This window comes from Mustelus asterias, chromosome 4 (genome assembly GCF_964213995.1).
Source record: "Mustelus asterias chromosome 4, sMusAst1.hap1.1, whole genome shotgun sequence".
Taxonomy (NCBI): domain Eukaryota; kingdom Metazoa; phylum Chordata; class Chondrichthyes; order Carcharhiniformes; family Triakidae; genus Mustelus; species Mustelus asterias.
In genome coordinates this window covers 145,187,948-145,209,251 of record NC_135804.1, presented here as the reverse complement: position 1 = coordinate 145,209,251, position 21,304 = coordinate 145,187,948, and the positions used below count along the sequence as shown (strand labels likewise).

The window sequence follows — 21,304 nt, the reverse complement described above, 5'->3', positions numbered from 1 at the left end:
AGGGAGACCAAATGCAGATTAGGTGACTGTTTGGCCAATAACCTTTTTAAAGCTTATTTATTAGTGTCACAAGCAGTCTTACATTAATACTGCAATGAAGTTACTGAGAAAATCCCCTATTTGCCACACTCCGGCGCCTGTTCGGGTACACTGAGGGAGAATTTAGCATGGCCAATGCACCTAACCAGCACGTCTTTCGGACTGTGGGTGGAAACCGGAGCACCCGGAGGAAACCCATGCAGACACGGGGAGGACGTGCAGACTCCGCACAGACAGTGACCCAAGCTGGGAATCGAACCCGGGTCCCTGGCGCTGTGAGGCAGCAGTGCTAACCACTCTGCCAGCCATGCCGCCCCTCTGCCCCGCTCAGGTGTGACACTGCTTCCCCGTTGCTTTCCATTTCAATTACCCCTCCCATACACTTCTCCGGCTTTTGGGTTCTACACTGTTCTAATTAAGCTCGTGTGGTGTTCTTTCGTATTAATATTAATAACTCCAGACTTCTCACTTTTCTGGCGGGCAACATTGGCAATTTGGAATGGGTGCACCAGTGTTTCTGGAATTGGAGGTAAGGGCAGAATTAATGTTTGGGAATGTCCTTTGTGCTGCTCCTCTGTGTGAACCCATTTTATATCTTCTATCAAGTGTCTGGGCTACTAAAGCTTGCTTTGCTTTGCAAGTTTTTTTACACTTATCTTTCTATCTACATTACTTTGAGCTGTATGTTCATCGTATCTCATATATGCTTCTTATTTCTTTCCCTCATCATACGTCCTATTCTCTCCTGTAATAGCACTTCTGCCAGTTGGAAATCATAAGTAACAAGCTTATTGGTAGTTCGGTTAATCAGTGCACTACCAGGTTTGGAACTGGTATATGGAAAGTCAAAGTCAAACAGAGAGGTTTGATTCCTGATATTTTCTGAATGCAATAAGGGCAGGCGATGGCCTAGTGGTATTATCGCTAGACTATTAATCCAGAAACTCAGCTAATGTTCTGGGGACCCGGGTTTGAATCACGCCATGGCAGATGGTGGAATTTGAATTCAATAAAAAGTATCTGGAATTAGGTATCTCCTGGTGACCATGAAACCATTGTCGATTGTTGTAAAAACCTATCTGGTTCACTAATGTCCTTTAGGGAAGGAAATCTGCCATCCTTTCCCGGTCTGGCCTGCGTGTGACTCCAGAACCACAGCAATGTGGTTGACTCTCAACTGCCCTTGGGCAACTAGGGATGGGCAATAAATGCTGGCCCAGCCAGCGACGCCCATGTCCCACGAATGAATAAAAACATGATCACAGGCTGTGTGGCTGTAGTTTAGTGCAGTAGGCCTCTGTATCCCTAACCTGCCCCAAAGGATAGTGGAGGCTGGATCATTTGAGTTTCTAAAGTGGATAAATATTTGATAGACCGAGGAATAGAGGGCTATGGAGAAATGGTACAGAAAAGGAGTTGAGGCCGGCATAGATCAACCATGATTGTATTGAATGGCAGGGCAGACTTGAAGGGTCTGGTGGCCAAGTCCTGCTTCTATTCCTTCTGTCCTTGTGAAGGACTGGGGGACATCAGCCAAATATTCCTGCCCCTGATCACCAAATGGTGCCCAATGCTGGAAGGTGTCGGCTGACACTGGCTTGATATTTGCCCCTGAATGCAAACTGTCTCATGCTCGAGGGTGCGGCAATTTTGTTGAGGCAATGGAAGGGACTCTCTCTCTGTGTAACTATCCCCCAGGACAAATCAACACCTTCAGAACAAAAGTTTATTTTATTTCAGAAAAAATTTAAAACAGAGAAACATCGAGTTACTTAAAGGTACAACCAGTTCATTTCTGGCAAAAAAGTGCTGCATGAAATTTTTTTTAAAAAGCCAATTTGACCACTAACTGATCTGTGCACCTGCTAAGAATATTCAGACTTCAATTGACTTGAGGCGAGTTCAGATATTGTATCTTGAAGAATTGAAGCAGGTTCAGATATTTTTCCTTGAAGTCTCCTGCAGCAAATTGCACAATGCAACTTTAGAAGCAGAATAGTGGAGGTATAATATTCCTAAAATCAAACATCTTCTGGTTCATTGTGGGCAGCTGCATAGCCGATAATCATTGATCATGTAGTGTCACTTTAATTCACTTGTACTTGTAAGAAAGTTTCATTCACATAGAACTATTTATGTAAAAAGGAATGCTGTTCAAATGTGCCTCTATTATTTTTCACAAGTATTGACATTTGTTTAACAGCAGTTCTGCTCTTAAAACATTCAGTGACATCTTACCAAAAGATGTGATGGTTCTGGCCTGAAAATGGCATGTTTTTCTCTCCAGATCTTAACACACTCTGTCAAAAATAAAGCTGCCCATGTTTCACGCCAACAAGTGCGGGGCGGTGGGGGGTGGCGGGGTGGGGAGGGGGGGGCGCAGGGGGTGGGGGGGAACGACTCAATGCTGTGGCAGAGCCCGGCTGCACTGAGACCCCCCCGCCACTGATCGAAGCCAACATCACTCATCACTGGTCAGAGCCAGCACCCTCTCCTACAACCCAAACATTGGACTCCTTCCCCCCAACCCCTCAGCCGCACTTTCAATGCCGGCATCCCTCCCCCATCGTCAGCATTCCCCGCTCCGACATCTGCTCCCCATCCCACCTCCACAAATAAATGGACCCCCTCCCATGATGAGGTTCCCACTGGGGTCCACTCCTGACACTGCCCCCTCGCACAGGTTGGCACGGCCAGGTTGGCACTGCCAGTTTGCATTGGTGCCAAACTGACAGTGCCAGCTTGTACCAGGGGGAAGTGCCAGGGGGCATTACCAGGACACTGCCTGGCCATGTCCCTCTCCCCCGGGGGCCAAACTCACCTTTATGACCCCGGGAAGACTCTCACGACACGTTGAACTGCGTTGACATGTCGTCACAACGGCACAGTTTGAATATACGCCAGGGGGTCAATATCTGCGGGGGGGGGGGGGGGGTGTTTAATAATATGTAAATATATTAAAATTAATGTAAATCGGGTTCAAGCCCATTATAGTGTGAACCTGATTCTGTCACCAGCGTGGGGCAGCGTAAAGCAGAGGTCGCGACCTCACCGGTGAGATCTGTGATTTTAGGGGACTTGTCAAATCCCGAGCCCCAGTCGCCATTCCCACAGACAGCGAGCGCGGGCTCAAGATTGCCCCATTGAGTTGTTGACTATTTTTATTTAAATGGCCATTTGAGCTATTAAACTTCTTGATCCCTGATCTCAGACTAGGAGTTCTGTGTAGTGCAGAGGGAACGCTGCACTATTGGAGATGATACCTTTCAGATAAAACATAAAAGCAAAGCTCTATCTGGTCATTGTTGCATCGGGCTTTGTGGGAGTTCTCTATATGCCTATTAGCTTCTGTGTTTACGACATTGCAACAGTGACTACACTTCAAAAAGGATTTCATTGGCCATAAAGTACTTTGAGTGATCTGAAAGGTTTGATAGAAATACAACTCCTTCTTTCTTTCGAATCTTCCCACCAGCTATACCCTGTTTCTGCAGCTTCCATTCCTCTGACCACAACCGTGCCCACCATCCCCTCCGCTCTCCCCATAGGATATAATCCATTTACCATTCCCCAGTTAAAAGTATGATTAACATGTACCCACAGTTCTCTGTCAATGCCTTCCACCCCTCTATTTGATACTCCCCTAAAGTCAGCTTGATTGAAAAAAGCCTATTGCAACAGAGGCTATTTCTCTTCCATTTCTTTACCTGAAAGTTGCCATTGTGATTGTTGAACAAAGGATCAAAACTTCTGCCTGGATTTGGAATCTTTGGGATAATTATCACCTTCAACCTGGCAAAAAAAAATCAGCAGGTTAAACCTTGACTTAAACTATAAAACAGGGCAGGACTTGATGAATTGTATGTTCTGCATCCTATGAATGAAGCAATTTGTCAACAAGGACAGAGATTCAACAGTGGTAATTACAATGCCAACATACAGTGTTCCCCAATCAAGGTCAAACCGGAATTCAACCGCCTTGCCTGCCACGGAATTGGAGCGGGCGAGAGGCGAACAACGGAACTGTCCGTTGGCCTCAGGTGGGAATTTCCGGTCTCGCTCGACGAGGCTGTAAAATGCCACCCCTCATCTTCTTTAAATTCATAGAATCATAGAATCCCTACAGTGCAGAAGGAGGCCCTTTGGCCCATCAAGCCTGCACCGACAACAATCCCACCCAGGCCCCACCCCCACACATTTATCCTGCTAATCCCCCTGACACTAAGGAGCAATTTAGCATGGCCAATCCACCTAACCCGCACACCTTTGGAGTGTGGGAGGAAACCAGAGCACCTGGAAGAAACCCACGCAGACATGGGGAAAACGTGCACACTCCGCACAGACGGTGACCCAAGGCTGGAATTGAATCCAGGTCCCTGGTGCTGTGAGGCCACAGTACTAACCACTGTGCCACTGTGCCGCCTTGAACTGGATTGTGCGAACGATATCACCAGATGGAATATTTTATCTTACTGAGGGAGGGTGGGAGGTAAAATGACTGCCAAGGTGCATCGTTTCATGTGCTGAAAGGCATACCTTGGAGTAGTTGATAAAGTGGCTTTGGTGCCAGTTGCAGACTTGCTCCAAGCCTTTGGTGGAAGGACTAAAAGTAGTCATCCTGGTGTTGCTGCAATCAGTGAAATATCTAAAAGCTTTCCACAGGAACGGCTGTTCAAGACGTTCGATTTGCCACTGAATGGGAATTCATCAATCATATAAATGGAGAACCTGTGGGTGTGCTGTACACAACCCTCTGTCTTGTGTCTGCAGACAGTCTTCTCCTCCAGTTTATTTATGTTCAAGTTTGTAGAATGTTTATGACATTCCTACTCTGTACTCTGTACTCTGTATTCTGTATTCTGTAACAGGAATACAGAGTACTGGGCTAATGGTAAGATACTTGGTAGTGTGGATGAACAGAGGGATCTGGGTGTCCATGTGCATAGATCCCTGAAAGTTGGCACCCAGGTTGATAGGGTTGTTAAGAAGGCGTACGATGTGTTAGCTTTTATTGGAAGAGGGATTGAGTTTCGGAGCCATGAGGTCATGCTGCAACTGTACAAAACTCTGGTGCGGCCGCACTTGGAGTATTGCGTACAGTTCTGGTCGCCGCATTATAGGTAGGATGTGGAAGCGTTGGAAAGGGTGCAGAGGAGATTTACCAGGATGTTGCCTGGTATGGTGGGAAGATCGTATGAGGAAAGGCTGAGGGACTTGAGGTTGTTTTCATTGGAGAGAAGAAGGTTAAGAGGTGACTTAATAGAGGCATACAAGATGATCAGAGGATTAGATAGGGTGGATACTGAAAGCCTTTTTCCTCAGATGGTGATGGCTAACACGAGGGGACATAGCTTTAAATTGAGGGGTGATAGATATAGGACAGATGTCAGAGGTAGGTTCTTTACTCAGAGAGTAGTAAGGGTGTGGAATGCCCTGCCTGCAGCAGTAGTGGACTCGTCAACATTAAGAGCATTCAAATGGTTATTGGATAAACATATGGATGATATTGGAATAGTGTAGATTAGAGGGGCTTTAGATTGGTTTCACTGGTCGGCGTAACATCGAGGGCTGAAGGGCCTGTACTGCGCTGTAATGTTCTATGTTCTATTAATAGATGCCAATATTTTGAAATTGCTACTGTTCATCTTTATTTCCTTTTGCAAATCAGCAAAGGTGCAATTCAATCCTGATTATGCAAAATAGGCTACTAATTATATATTAATCGTGTTGAATTGCATGCAGATTGTGGTCATTAACTAGGCATTCTTTTAAACCCTTTATAAATAGGCGCAGAATAAAACTGTGATTGTTGGGGGATGAAATGTAGTCTCGTAAAGTGTAACTCTGTAAATGAAAATAATAGTGTGTAAATATTGGCTCCAGTTCTATCCTTCACAATTAGTTTTCTGGAATAGAATATGGTAGCAGAGAATGCTTATAGAGACGGAGGTTGAAACCTAACAGGAAAAGAATCAGAGAGAAAGCTGCAATCCTGGTAGCCATTGTGAAAAATAGCAGAAAACAAGTGTGAATTGTTACAATAACCCTCCAATGTTCTTGGAGTCTGAACCACAGACCAGTGGAAGAATGAATTGGACATTGCCAATTGTATAAATTAAGGATAAGGATAAATAGTTGAAGGGTATTCATTATTTGTAAATATAAAGAGAATATATAAAGAGAAAGTTAATGGCACTGGTGTGGGAAGGGCGATTAGGACTTGTAAAGTTTCACTTTGTGAATAAATCTAAACTGAGCAAAAATTGACTTATGGTCTCCACCTTCACCAAATGACATTTGAAGTTGAACTGACATGGATTACACCCTCATCAAAGAGAAAACGGGACATGGTGTTGGCCTTGTTGCTTCCTACAAGAAGGAAAATCAGAGGCAAAGTATTTTGTGGGAAGACTTGTACCATCTTCAATTAAAATCTACAAGAAAGATTATGGGGTGGAATTTCCCCGTCCCACCCACCACAGGAATCATTGTGGGTGGGGGGCAGACCATGCTAAGGTCCGTTGACCTCGGGCAGGATTTTCCGGTCTTGCGGTGAGCGCAGCCGGAAAATCCTACCCTATCTGTTAAATGCTTATGAGGCAAGATCAGGCTTTGATAGACTTTGGAAAATAGATGTTCACACCATGCAAGAGTATATCATAGACTTTAACAGATTGTGGAATGGAAATGCTATACTGAAACAAAAACCAAGCTGTTAAGGTTCATTCATTATGATTAATCAGAATTAATGACTTTGCAGGGGGCGAAACTTGATGTCAAATAGTCTCTCGGCTTAATGAGGAGCACATTCTGCAAACTTGGACTGCACACTGCGAATGCCCTGTGCTAACCATTTATCCCTAACATGCATTCAGGTGCACCAAGGACTCCACCAGTGCTATTTAAAGAGCCAGCGAGTGAGGGTTGCATGAGGACCATTAGTAAAATTGAAGTCATTGTGAATAAGGTGGAGAACTCTCCACTAGCTGAAGTCAGCCCCAGCACAAAAGAAGATGATTGTGGTTGGAGTCCAATCATCTCATCCCCAAGATATCGCTGAAGGAGTTCTTCAGATACAACAATCCGTGACTCAAACATGTTCAGTTGCTTCATTAATGGCCATCTATCCATCATAAGGTCAGAAGTTGGGATACTTACTGATGATTACACAGTGTTGACTTTCATTCACAACTCCTCAGATAATAAAGCAGTGTGTGCCTGCATGCAGGCATGCAGCAAGACCTGGACAACATTCCGGCCTGGGCTAACAAGTAGCAAGTTACAGGCAATGATCAACTCCTACATGAGAGAGTCTAACCACCTCCCCTTTGATATTCAATGACATTGCAATCACTGAACCCTCCCCTCAACGGCCTGGGGATGGGAAGGGAGGGCGGGGTAGTTACTGACCAGGAATTTAACTGAATCAGCCACATATGTACAGTGGCTCCAATAGCAATTGAAAGAGGCTGGGAAGTCTGCAGCCAGTTAATCCTCCACAAAGCTTCACTACCATCTACAATCAAGGCACAGGTCAGAAGTATGAAGGAATACTCTCCATTAAACTGGACGAGGGCAGCTCCAACAGTATTCCAAGAAATCCAACACCATTCAGGGCAAAGCAACATATTTGATTGGCACCCCATGCTCCACCTAAACATACACTGCCTCCAACACTGACTCAATGGCTAAACTTTTCCAGCTCCTGCAGTGGCAGGATTTTCCGTTCCTGTTGAAGTCAATGGCCATTTAAATGGCACACTGCATCTGCTGCAGGAGAACCTGTTGTGGCGGGGTTGGAAAATCAAGGCCCATCCAGAAGACAATGCGGCAAGGCTTTTTCAACAGCACCCTCTGATCCCATTGGATATCGTGTAGAAGATTGTTGTAAAATGTTGTTCCTTGTGAATTAATGTACATGCAATGAAAAGTGTGAGAAAGGGTTACAGATTGGGCCTCTTGGCTTGAAACAAATGATAAAGAGAAAGGGAATCTTTAAAATTAAATGGATGGATGTAACTTTTCAACTGTTAGGGGTCGTGGAAGATGGGGTATCTCACAATGTAATGCTCTGTGCAGAATGTGGTAGTCCTTGATTTGATTTGTTTTGATATTTTGGTTGTTCATAAACTATAATTTTTATTTAAAGCTAGGGAAGGAAATCAGTTAATTATATATTAATTGCACGAACTGGGCATGAACTGGGAATTCACTTGTTTTCTTATGAAAAGGAAGAGATTGGAATTGTGGTTGTTGGGTGAGGAGGTTCCTGTTTGTCGTGTACATTCTATAAATAAATGCTTCTAAAAGTGTGCAAAGATTGGCCCCAGTTCTATCCATCATTACCTGGTGTTCTGGAGAATACCACCCCTGCCCCCACCACCATGTACCAGTTGTCCAACCACAAATGGTGCTATAGTGGAGTGGCACGACGGCACAGTGGTGAGCACTGCTGCCTTACAGCAGGGACCTGGGTTCAATTCCCAGCTTGGGTCTGTGCGGAGTCTGCACATTCTCCCTCCGGGTGCTCCAGTTTCCTCCCATAGTCCGAAAGACGTGCTGGTCAGGTGCATTGGCTGTGCTAAATTCTCCCTCAGTGCACCCGAACAGGCGCCGGAGTGTGGCGACTAGGTGATTTTCACAGTAATTTCATTGCAGTGTTAATGTAAGCCTACTTGTGACACTAATAAATAAACCAATGTAGAGAATCACAACGCCAGACCTGGGTTTAGCATCCTGTGTGTGCATTTGTGAAAGTGTTCCTCAATGCAGCTGTAGCCTCAAGTTTGTGAATACTATTGTGTACAGTCCATGGCACGTTGTGGATGTAAGAGTTGGGATGTAGCACACCCTGGCATTCTCCGGGAGCAGATGAATGAAAAAGGTGGTTTATAAATGATAACATTGTGGATTGGGCTATTCGTAACTCACCGTTCATTTTTTATGAGAGCAAATACAAGTAAAATTAATCCCAATAGTGAAAGTCCAGAGATTATAGTACGGATTCCTATTGAATTCTCTGTAAAACAAAATAATAAATTTGGCTCAATTTTTGAAATTTTTAAAATGTCTTTTTTAATTATCAATACTTTTCCCACTGACCCCATCCCTAACTACCCAATTTCTCCTGCTTTGTTGATCACTTAATAATGCACACTGATTGAGAGGTGCAGCCTGCAGAACCAATATAGTTTTGAAGATTTTCTTTTCCCTCCCCCTGCTTCTGTCTTGTTCTCTGACATTGCTAAGTCACTTCTGTCATGTAGTATTTCATTGAAGAAACATCTAGGCATCTTCCAAAATGTCCCAATCAAATGTGGCAGCTTCAGACAGTGGGTAGTACTGATTTGAGCATTGAATTGTCATTGTCTGTGAAGGAAATATAGGAATAAATAGGTAGAATTCATATTGATTTAGGATATTGTACTTTAGAATTGAGAAAGTGGACACATATTCAAGTAGCCATTTTTACCCAGTAGCTTTAAAGCATATACATGGGCAGCGCTTGCTGACAACTTTGGTTTCAGCATATGTTAAACATACCTTGGCTGTGCCACATATAAAGAGCCTTGCAAGTTCTCCTCACCCTTGGCAAAGATAAGATAAAGCTTTAAAGTCATTTTCAAAGGAACTTTAAAATCTTTTATGATGGTATTGTCTCTCCTCTATTTAAAAGACATTTTGAGGGTCTTACCTGAGCAAATTAGAAAAACAGACTGTAAGGGCGGGATTTTCAGGCCGTGCTCCCCCACAAAATCAAAAAATCCCACCTGAGGTCAATGGACCTTTGCATGCTCCACCCGCCCCTCTGCCCGCTATGGGTGGCCAGAACAGGAAAATTCTAGTATAAATATCAATTCTTCTACATAAAGTCTAAAATCACTTCTATAGAAATAGAAACAGTTGGGGGTAAACAGGAAAGACATTCAGGGCATATTTTAGAAAATTATGACCATATATCTGCCTCACAGTGTGAATAATAAAATCATTTTAACAATTAAATAATAGAGAATACTAAGACACATCTAAGTGGAAGAGTTAATCAAAGAGGAAACACCCACATTGCTGCTAAAGAGTGATTTAATCGGGTTTAGAAAGGGGTAACTGCTTCAGGTTTCTTTCAGAACATCAGAAATATTGTAGAAGGGTATTGGGAGAACCCCTCAATGGCTCTTCAGTTGTCGACAAGTTGGATCGTAAAGCAGACAGCTTTTGTATCCAACTGCCCCAACAACTGATTCACTTGGGAATTTAGGTGAATTTAGGTGAAGATGTGTGGGTTAGGTTGATTGGCCATGCTAAATTGACCCTAGTGTCAGGGGGAGTAGCAGGGTAAATGTGTGGGGTTACAGGAAAAGGGCCTGGGTGGGATTGTGGTCGGTACAGACTTGATGGGCCAAATGGCCTCATTCTGTACTGTTGGCATTCTATGATTCTATGAAGTGTCACTTTGAATATTGATGGGTATTCTTAAATTGATGTTAGGTGCAGCATTGTAATTTGAAAGTTTTATTGGATTCTATATTAGAACTAAGTTTTATCTTTTATAGTCATTAAATTACAATGACCTTATCCAACTTAAAATGTATTGCATGTTAAATAGTTCTGTAATAAACTTGTAAATAATTTGGTAAAGTATATAAACCCATCTCTCTTATATTTTCCGAAAGTAGGAAAATACAATTTTTGAAGAGAGACCTCCAGACCCTTATATAGGGTGACATGGTGGCAATAGGGAGGCACAGTGGCACAGTGGTTAGCACTGCTGCCTCACAGTGTCAGGAACCCGGGTTCGATTCCCGGCTTGAGTCACTGTCTGTGCAGAGTCTGCATGTTCTCCCCGTGTCTGCGTGGGTTTCCTACGGGTGCTCCGGTTTCCTCCCACAGTCCATAATACATTCTGGTTAGGTGCAAAGCCCATGCTAAATTCTCCCTCAGTGTACCCGAACAGGCGCCAGAGTGTGGCGCCCAGGGGATTTTCACAGTAATTTCATTGCAGTGTTAATGTAAGCCTCCTTGTGACAAATAAATAAAATAAAGTAGATACAATTTGGCCAACAACTTATTTAACAAGCTATCTGGGAAAAGGTAATATCCCTTAGTAGTTGCTTTCCTTGGGGAGACGTGGTTTAATTTCTCAGATTCAGAGTAAAACTCTGTGTGAAATGACTGCATGAAATTCAGGTGAGGGTGATTGTTGAGGGAGTGCTCCCAGTCTCGGTTAGACTGGAGTTACAATCCACTTCAAGTGGCACCCCAGATGTGTTCTCGAATAGATACATTTCATCTGATTCTTCAGTGCTGCAGGACCCAAGCTGGGTTTTTACATCTGCCCAGTGGTGTGTTTCTCGGTGGCAGGACTCCTGTCAAGTCTCCCCTGAATTAGGCAAAAATTGACCTTCTATCAGGTCACCCCTGAATTAAGCAAAATTCTTACTAATTGTAACTGGGAAATAACTCATGTTGCCTTAGGTAACCAGCATCACACGCCTGCTCTCAGGATGCATTGTGAGGGCTCCTTAACTGCCTAACCTGAGAACCAAAACAGAGATGGGATAATGTTGGACACATTCTCTGCCATGATTATGCCCAGTAAGAAGTTTAACAACACCAGGTTAAAGTCCAACACGTTTATTTGGTAGCAAAAGCCACACAAGCTTTCGGAGCTCTTAGCCCCTTCTTCCACTCACCTGAAGAAGGGGCTAAGAGCTCCGAAAGCTTGTGTGGCTTTTGCTACCAAATAAACCTGTTGGACTTTAACCTGGTGTTGTTAAACTTCTTACTGTGTTTACCCCAGTCCAACGCCGGCATCTCCACATCATGATTATGCCCTGGCAGGCTTGACCCACGTGAAGCTTGTCAATAAGCTGGCGTCTAACGTCTCGGCTGTGCGGAAGCAGTGTAACAAAAACATTTTATTTACCTGTGCCATTTCTTCCCCACTGGACAAGTGAGCTCCATTCACTCCACAGCTCAGTTGTGCCACAATACTGGTTAATCTTACTTCGCACTTGAAATGTATAGTTCTTCTCTGGATCTATACTTGACAAAGTATACCTTGCTTGGGCATTGATTGAAAATACCTATATGAGCAAAGCAGGAAGAAGTGGCAGGTAATAGTATATGATAATATTATAATCTCATTACTGAGGTAAACATTAGACTAGATTTTGCATGACGCCATGTTCTCCCAGTGATAAAAATGTCAGTCGGGAACCCATCATCACAAAGCTCATTGTCACACAGCTACCTAATTCTCAGAAGGGTATTCATTGACTTAGGGCAAGGCTTCTGCCCCAAGCTCAGGAGGAAGTCCTGCCTTAGAGAGCCGTCATACAATCTGATTGGCCAGCAACTCTGTAGGCCCAGCAGTGCCAAGTTGGAACGGTGGCCACTGCTGAGACCACAGGAAGTTCCCAAAGAAGAGGAGCTATAATGAAGGCCGGATTCATAGAATCATAGAAACCCTACAGTGCAGAAAGAGGCCATTTGGCCCATCGAGTCTGCACCGACCACAATCCCACCCGGGCCCTACCCCCATATCCCTACATATTTTACCCGCTAATCTCTCTAATCTACGCATCTAAGAGGCAATTTTAGCATGGCCAATCAACCTAACTCACACATCTTTGGACTGTGGGAGGAAACCGGAGCACCCGGAGGAAACCCACGCAGACACGAGGAGAATGTGCAAACTTCACACAGACAGTGACCCAAGCCGGGAATCGAACCCAGGTCCCTGGAGCTGGAAGCAGCAGTGCTAACCACTGTGCTACCGTGCCGCCCCATTGAAGGTATCTGATTGAAGGTCAGTCCAGGGGTTCATCGCAGTCTGATTGGCAGGCCTCAGTGAGAAACGGTGATGGGGTAGGGGGCTGAGGGGAGGGTAAAGGAGAGGGGGTATGACGCAGAGGGGTGCTGCGGATGGGCACAGGGAACCTCTAGAGAAAGCCAGTTGTTGCCCGATACCAGCTTATGCCATAACAGCATGTGGGTATCCACCTGGCGTGGGCCTCCCTCTGCCACAAGTGAAACAATGAAAGAGGTGAGATGAGAGGTTAATTGGGCCCAAGAATGGGTGAATGCCCAACCCCTACACCAACCCGTTACAATGGAAGAACCGGGTCGGTGAGTAGGCCTGAGGCAGGCCACATGCTACATTTTACGAGCCCCTTAAAAATCACTCCAGCACAGGGTGTAAAATCCAGCCCAAAGTGACTTCCAGCTTTGGTTGATTATAGTGATTGATAAGGAACATATTTCAGATCAACATTTTCTGACATCCTTAGTAAGCTATTGTTTGTAGTGGAAGGGAGAGAAAATTCAATTCCTCTGAGCTGGAAGGAATCGGCAATTTCCATCAGATTATTTCTACCTCCAAAGTGATAAGTACTGAGGCCAAAAATGGAAACATCTGCAATTATTAATGAACTATTGAATAGGCTAAAGTCTGTCTTAGTTTATATTTTAATTTTAGTGTTGATGAATTCTCTTCCTAAACCTTTAATTCCTCTCACCACTCTCTTTCCTCTTTTATCTTGTCTAAGCTTTTCATAGATTCATAGAATCATAGAATCTCTACAGTGCAGAAGGAGGCCATTCGGCCCATCGAGTCTGCACCAACCACAATCCCACCAGGTCCTATCCCCATAATCCCACATATTCCACGTGCAACATGGTGGCACAATGGTTAGCACTGCTGCCTCATAGTGCCAGGGGCCCAGGTTCAATTCCAGCCTTGGGTCACTGTGTGGAGTTTGCACATTCTCCCCGTGTCTGCATGGGTTTCCTCCAGGTGCTCCGGTTTCCTCCCACAGGGCTTCTTGATGCCAAATTTGGTCAAATCCTGCCGTAACATCTAGGGCAGTCATTCTCACTGAACCTCTGGAATTCGGTCATTTTGTCCATGTTTGGACCAAGGCTGTAATGAGGTCAAGAGAATGTCACTCCAGCGGAACCCAAGCTGAGCATCACTGAGCAGGTTGTTGCTGAATACTTACTGATGATTGAGATGAGGCTGATTGGGTGGTAATTAGCCAGAATGGATTTGGCCTGCTTTTTGTGAACAGGACAATACCTGGTCAATTTTTTACATTGCTAGGTAGATGCCAGTGTTGTAGCTATAGCTTGGTTTGTGATGCGGAAAGTTCTGGGGCACAAATCTTCAGCATTATTGCTGGAATATTGTCAGGGCCTGTAGCTTTTGAAGTATCCAGTGCCTACAGCTGTTAGTTGATATCATGTGGAATGAATTGAATTGGCTGAAGGCTGGCATTTATGATGCTGCAGACCTCCGGAGGAGTCCGAGATGGATCATCCACTTGGCACTTCTGGCCGAAGATGGTTGCGAATGCTTCAGCCTTATCTTTTGCACTGATATTCTGGCTCCCCATCATTAAGGATGGGAATATCTACGGAGCCTCTTCCTCCACTTAGGTTTTAATTGTCCACAACCATTCATGACTGGATGTGGCAGAGCTGTAGAGCTTTGATCCGATCCATTGATCGTAGAATCGCTTTGTTCTGCCTATCTCATGCTGCTTCTGCTGTTTGGCGTGCAAGTAGTCTGGTGTTGTAGCTTCGCCAGGTAGACACCTCAGGTGTGCCTGGTACTGATCCGGTTTTTTTTTGGTACCTTTCAGTACTACTAATCAAAAAAGTCAATTCAAATTCAAGTCCAATCATGGTCCCCACATTAGGGACAAACCGGCAAGACAAGACAAGATATTGCTTCCCATCTTAGGCTTGATCAAACAAGATCCAAACTGACAGGATAAGGCATATTATGCCTACAGTGCAGAAGGAGACCATTCTGCCCATCGAGTCTGCACCAACTTTCTAACAGCACATCCCACCCAGACCACATCCCCGAAGCCCCACACATTTACCCTGCTAATCTCCCAACCTACACATCTTGGGACACTGAGGGGCAATTTAGCATGGCCAATGCACCTAACCAGTACATCTTTGGAGTGTGGGAGGAAACCGGAGAACCTGGAGGAAACCCACACAGACACGGGGAGAACTTGCAAACTGCACACAGACAGTGATCCAAGGCTGGAATTGAACCTGGGTCCCTGGTGCTGTGAGGCAGCAGTGCTAACCACTGTGCCAATGTGCCGCCCTTATGATTGGGTATATGAAGCTTAGCAGTTGATTTTCCGCAAGCCAATTATGATAGGTATCAAACCCGAGATTTATCAACATGTACCCTACCTTCCTCCAGGTAACATCCCCAAGCCATTTCCATTATAAACCTTAGAGTTATATCATCAACACATAAACATTTGCCTCAATCTGGTGAAAAGGCCTAAAAAGAGCAGCTTGATCCAAGCCAGATAGCAAAGGATAGATCTCCATCCTAGTTCTCAGTGACAATGTGATAATGTGCTACACCACTCAGTTTCTAAATCTTAGTCCCTATTCTCTGTTTATAAGGTTAAAAAAAACTTGTCAGCCTTGTTTTCATTGTCACACTGTACCTGCCAATCCTTATCCTTATTACTCCGGTGCCTGACTTCATATATTCGACATTTCAGTAAGTTCTTTGGTACGTCCCAGCTCAAAATGAGCTCATTCTTCGTCGTCATATTCAGTGACAGGTCTTCAGGAGGATTGAGTTTCACTGAAAGGTATAAATTGAGTTTTTGTGTGGTTACTATAAATGGATCATTTCAAGCACGTCAGCGAGTGATAGTTTCAGAAAACAAACTGAAGCGCCATGGAATTGGAGTAAGTGAACTGCCCGAGATTCAAGAGTGACCATAATTTCTGGAAAAAATTATGGTGCAAGTTCAATGCAAAAGTGTGATATTGTAATATCCCTTACACCCATCTCACAGTCAATTCCTTCACAACTCTGCTGAATGACAAATTTATCCAATCTCCTTTAAAAATGCAATACCCACTGAAACTGTCAAGAAAACTATTCCACGTGTCAGTGTTCCAGGCATAGAGTTTGGCGTTATATAATGCCATTGACGCCAGTGTCCTCGGAATGGCGGCGTCAGTGTTTGTGTCCATTTCTGGCTCCAGCAAGGAGCCCCATGTTGGAAGGGCATAAGCACAGATTGGCCATGCATGCTTCATAATTTGCAATGGACAGAACTTGAACAGGCAGCATGGTGCCACAGTGGTTAGCACTGCTGCCTCACAGTGCCAGGGATTGGGGTTGGATTTCCAGCTTGGGTCACTGTCTGTGTGGAGTTTGCACATTCTCCACGTGTCTGCGTGGGTTTCCTCCGGGTGCTCCGGTTTCCTCCCACAGTCCAAAAGACGTGCTGGTTAGGTGCATTGGCCATGCTAAGTTCGCCCTCCACGTAATCCGAACAGGCGCCAAAGTGTGGCGACTAGTGGATTTTCACAGCAACTTCATTGCAATGTTAATGTAAGCCTACTTGTGACATTAATAAATAAACTTTAAACTGATGTCAAACAGCCTCTCAGGCCAATAGGGAGCACATTCTGTGATCTTGGACTGCTCACTGCGAATGCCCTCTGCTAACCATTCATCCCTGACATGCGTTCAGGTTCACCAAGGACTCCACCAGTGCTATTTAAAGAGCCAGTGAGTGGGGGTTGTATGAGGACCATTAGTAAAATTGAAGTCATTGGGAATAAGGTGGAAAACTCTCCATTAGCTGAAGTCAGCCCCAGCACAAAGGAAGATGGTTGTGGTTGGAGTCCAATTATCTCATCCCCAAGATATCACTGAAGGAGTTCCTCAGGTACAACAATCCTCGACTCAAGCATATTCAGTTGCTTCATTAATGGCCATCTATCCATCATAAGGTCAGAAGTTGGGATACTTATTGATGATTACGCAGTGTTGAGTTTCATTCACAACTCCTCAGATAATAAAGCAGTGTGTGCCTGCATGCAGGCATGCAGCAAGACCTGGACAACATTCCGGCCTGGGCTAACAAGTAGCAAGTTACATTTCTGTCACAAGTGTCAGGCAATGATCAACTCCAACATGAGAAAGTCTAACCACTTCCTCTTTGATATTCAATGACATTGCAATCACTGAACCCCTCTCAACATTCTGGGGGGATGTGAAGAGGGGCGGGGTAGTTACTGACCCGAAACTTAGAATCATAGAATCCCTACAGTGCTGAAAGAGGCCATTTGGCCCATCATGTACGCACCGACCACAATCCCTCCCAACCCTATCCCCGTAACCCAATGTATTTACCCTAGCTAGTCCCCCTGACACTAAGTGGCAAATTAGCATGGCCAATCAACCTGACCCCACACATCTTTGGACTTTACTGGACCAGCCACATGCGTGCAGTGGCTCCAATAATAATTGAAAGGCTGGGAAGTCGGCAGCCAGTTAATCCTCCACAAAACCTCACCACCTGTAACCAAGGCACAGGTCAGGAGTATGATGGAATACTCTCCATTGAACTGGATAAGGGTGGCTCCAACAGTATTCCGAGATACTCAACTCCATTCAGGGCAAAGCAACATATTTGATTGGCATCCCATGCTCCACCTAAACATACACTGCCTCCAACACTGACACAATGGCCAAACCTTTCCAGCTCCTCCTCCTGGAGCAGAATTTCCCATTCCTGCTGAAGTCAGTGACCATTTGAATGACTCGCTGCATCTGCTGCAGGGGAACCTGTTGTGGCGGGGCTGGAAAATCCTGGCCTGCGTGTGTACCATCCAGAAGACATTGTGCCAAGGCTTTTTCAACAGCACCTTCTGAACCCACAGCCTCTACCACCGAGAAAAACAAGGGAAGCAGGTGAATGGGAATATCTTTGCCCACAGTTTCCCATCCGTGTCATGAACCATCCTGATTTGGACATATTTTGCTGTTCCTTTCTCAACACTGGCACAAAATGCTGGAACTCATGACCTAACAGCACAATGGCAGTACCTTCACCACCCAGGGATTGCAGAAGGCAGCCGCCACCACCTTCTCCCATGCAGTTAGGGAATGGGCAATCAATGCTGGTGATACCTGCAATGCCACACAGCCCAAGAATGAATACATTTTAAAACACAAAACCATTAACCATTTACCGAATCGTTGAATGGATTGGAGGACAAAGCTCCATGGAGGAAGCAAGGATACTGAGTTAAAGACTGCTTCCAGAAAGAATTATAAATTTTTAAAAATGTTTGTATGTCTTGCTTAGATTTAGAAGAAATGTCCCTATCTACACCCGGGATCTACTGGAGCACCTGAAAGAATTAGGACTAAACTGAATTAGCTCCACAATGAATACATGCATCAACAACCAGTCAAGTGAACCTTCTCTGAACTATTTCAATGCAAATATTCCCTTTCTTAAATAGGGAGAGCAAATTTACACACAGTATTCTGGATGTGGTCTCATCAATGTCCTGTACAAATGTAACAAAAATTCCCTACTTTTATATTCCATTCCCCTTACAATAAATGACAAGATTTCATGTGACTTCCGAATCACGTGCTTCTCCTGCACGCTAACCTTTTGTGATTCATGTACCAGGACTTCCGGATCCCTCTGCATTCTTGCTATTTAAATAATATGCTTTTTAAAAACTCTTTCTGCCAAAGTTTGGGCAGGAGGTTCAGAGGGGATGTGAGGAAAAACTTTTCGACCCAAGGTGGTGACGGTCTAGACTGCACTGCCCAGGACGATGGTGGAGGTGGGTTGCTCACATCGTTTAAAAAGTAGGTGGATGAGCACTTGGCACACCATATCATGCAGGGCTAGGGGCAAAGTGCTGGCAGATGGGATTAGGTGGGAGTTTAGGTGTTTCTAATGTGTCGATGCAGACTTGATGGGCCGAAAGGCCTCTTCTGCACTGTATGATCCTATGAAAGTGAGCAAGTTCACATTTTCTCACATTATGCTCCATCGGCCATATTTTTGCCACTCACATAACCTATCAATATCCCCTTTCGTAGAAACATAGAAACGTAGAAGATAGAAGCAGGAGGAGACCATTTGGCCCTTCGAACCTGCTCCGCCATTCATCACGATCATGGCTGATCATCCAACTCAATAGCCTAATCCTGCTTTTCCCCATAACCTGTGACCCCGTTTGCTTCAAGTGTTATATCTAGCATCTCGTGAATACTTTGAATATTCTTGAATACAAGAATATTTCAGACTTCTCTCCACAACTTATTTTCCTATCTATCTTTGTGTTATCAGCAAATTTAGCAACAATGCATTTGATCCCTTCAACCAAGTCAGTGACACTCAATTCCATGAGATTTTATTTTTGTGTGGTAATCATTGATGTGGCATTTTGTCGAATGCGTTTTAGAAATTCAAGTCCATCGCATCTACAGATTCCCCTTTATCCCTGTCACTTTCTCAAAAAACTGTAATAAATTAATCAAACATATTTTCCCTTTCACAAGACCATGTTAGCTCTGCCTGATTACTTTGAGAATTTCTAAGTGCCCTGCTAAAACCTAAAAATAGATTCCAGCATTTTCCCTATGTTAGACTTTAGGCTAACTGGCCTATAGGTTCCTGCTTTCTGTCTCCCTCCTTTCTTGAATAGGAGGGTTACTGTCGCTCTTTTCCAAATTGTTGGGACCTTTCCAGTATCTAGGGAAGTTTCAGGGCAGCAGGGCTTTGGTTGATCTCAGGTTTCTGGTGGGTTGAGAGTAGGAAAAGAAAGAAGGAAGAAAGATTTGCATTTATACAACACGGAGCAGCACAGTGGCGCAGTGGTTAGCACTGCTGCCTCACAGTGCCAGGACCCAGGTTCAATTCCCAGCTTGGATCACTGTCTGTGCGGAGTCTGCACATTATCCCCGTGTCTGCATGGGTTTTCTCCGGGTGCTCCGGTTTCCTCCCACAGTCTGAAAGACATGCTGGTTAGGTGCATTGGCCGTGCTAAATTCTCCCTCAGTGTATCTGAACAGGCGCCAGAGTGTGGCGACTAGGAGATTTTCACAATAACTTCATTGCAGTGTTAATGTAAGCCTATTTGTGACATTAATAAATAAACTTTAAACACACTTCATGACCACCCGATGTCTCAAATTGTTTTACTGTGAACCTTTAGAAGTGTTGTAGGGAACAGAGCTGCCAACTTGTACATACCAAACTCCCACAAACAGTAATGTGATAAGGACCAGATTATCTTTTTTCTATTATGTTGATTGAGATGTAGTTATTGGCCAGGACACCATGGCTCGCTCCCCTGGCCTTCTTGGCCGTGGGATCTTTTACATCCACCCATGCAGGCAGATGGGGTTTCAGTCTAACTTCTCATCCAAATGGGTGAGATTTTCTGCACTGCACACCGACTGCCCCCCCTGCCCGCCCCCCCTCCCACCTCCCCACCCCCCCGCCCCACGGTTTGTTTTGCAGAGGTGTCCCACCATTTGCTGGTGGCTGGATCTTCCGGTCCCACTGCTGTCAATGGAGCTTCCTATTGTTTGTACGCCCACTGACAGAGAACCCGCCGGGGGGGGTGGGGGTGGGGGTGGGGGATGGGGGGGAGTGGTGGGGGGGTGGTGGGGGGGGGGGGGGGGTGAGAGAGGGGTGGGGGGGGAGGGGGGGTCAGTGTTGGTGGGACTGGAAGGTCCCACCAGTGGAGACAACTGGAAAATCCTGTCCAACATCTTGCAGCACACCCTCTGTAAGGTGATAGGATACCAGTCTTTGAATCTTTTGTATTCAAACCCTGGAGTGGGTCTCAGTATATGATTCTCTGGCTATGACTAGATAGATAAGAATGGAACCAGTTGCATCCAGTGGATGTTGAGTAAGAGGCTTTGGAGTAGGATGATGTGATCAAGTGTGTCAAAGATTGCACAGGTCAGGAAGGATGAGAGAAATTACCTTTGCCACAGTAACATGGGATGCTCGTTGTAACTTTGATAAGAGCTCTAGTCAACAATGCTGAGGATCCTTCTTGAAAAGGCATCATCATTAGCAAAGGGGAGATGATGGCCTAGTGGTATTATCGCTGGACTATTAATCCACTCAGCTAATGTCCTGGGGATCTGGGCTCGAATCCTACCACAACAGATGGTGGAATTTGAATTCAATAAAAAAAGAATATCTGGAATAAAGAGTCTACTGATGACCATGAAACCATTGTTGATTGTCGGAAAAACCTATCTGGTTCCTTTAGGGAAGGAAATCTGCCATCCTTACCCGGCCTATATGTGACTCCAGAGCCGTGGTAATGTGGTTGAATCTCAAATGCTCTCTGAAATGGCCTAGCAAGCCACTCAGTTGTATCAATTGCTCACCACCACCTTCTCAAGAGCAACTACGGATGGGTAATAAAT

At 44.8% G+C, this 21,304-nt stretch overlaps 1 protein-coding gene across 2 annotated transcripts in view; it reads right to left on the bottom strand.

The window, feature by feature from the left end:
- The window catches only part of LOC144493052 (cytokine receptor common subunit gamma-like), a 51,337-nt gene that overhangs the window by 7,205 nt on the left and 22,828 nt on the right, over positions 1-21,304 (bottom strand). For both annotated transcript variants that reach the window (XM_078211892.1, XM_078211891.1), the window contains exons 4-7: positions 15,522-15,664; positions 11,963-12,122; positions 8,971-9,058; positions 3,747-3,831 (exon numbers count right to left, since the gene is read on the bottom strand). In XM_078211892.1, coding sequence (XP_078068018.1) covers positions 3,747-3,831; positions 8,971-9,058; positions 11,963-12,122; positions 15,522-15,664 — 476 coding nt within the window. The remainder of the gene's footprint in view (positions 1-3,746; positions 3,832-8,970; positions 9,059-11,962; positions 12,123-15,521; positions 15,665-21,304) is intronic.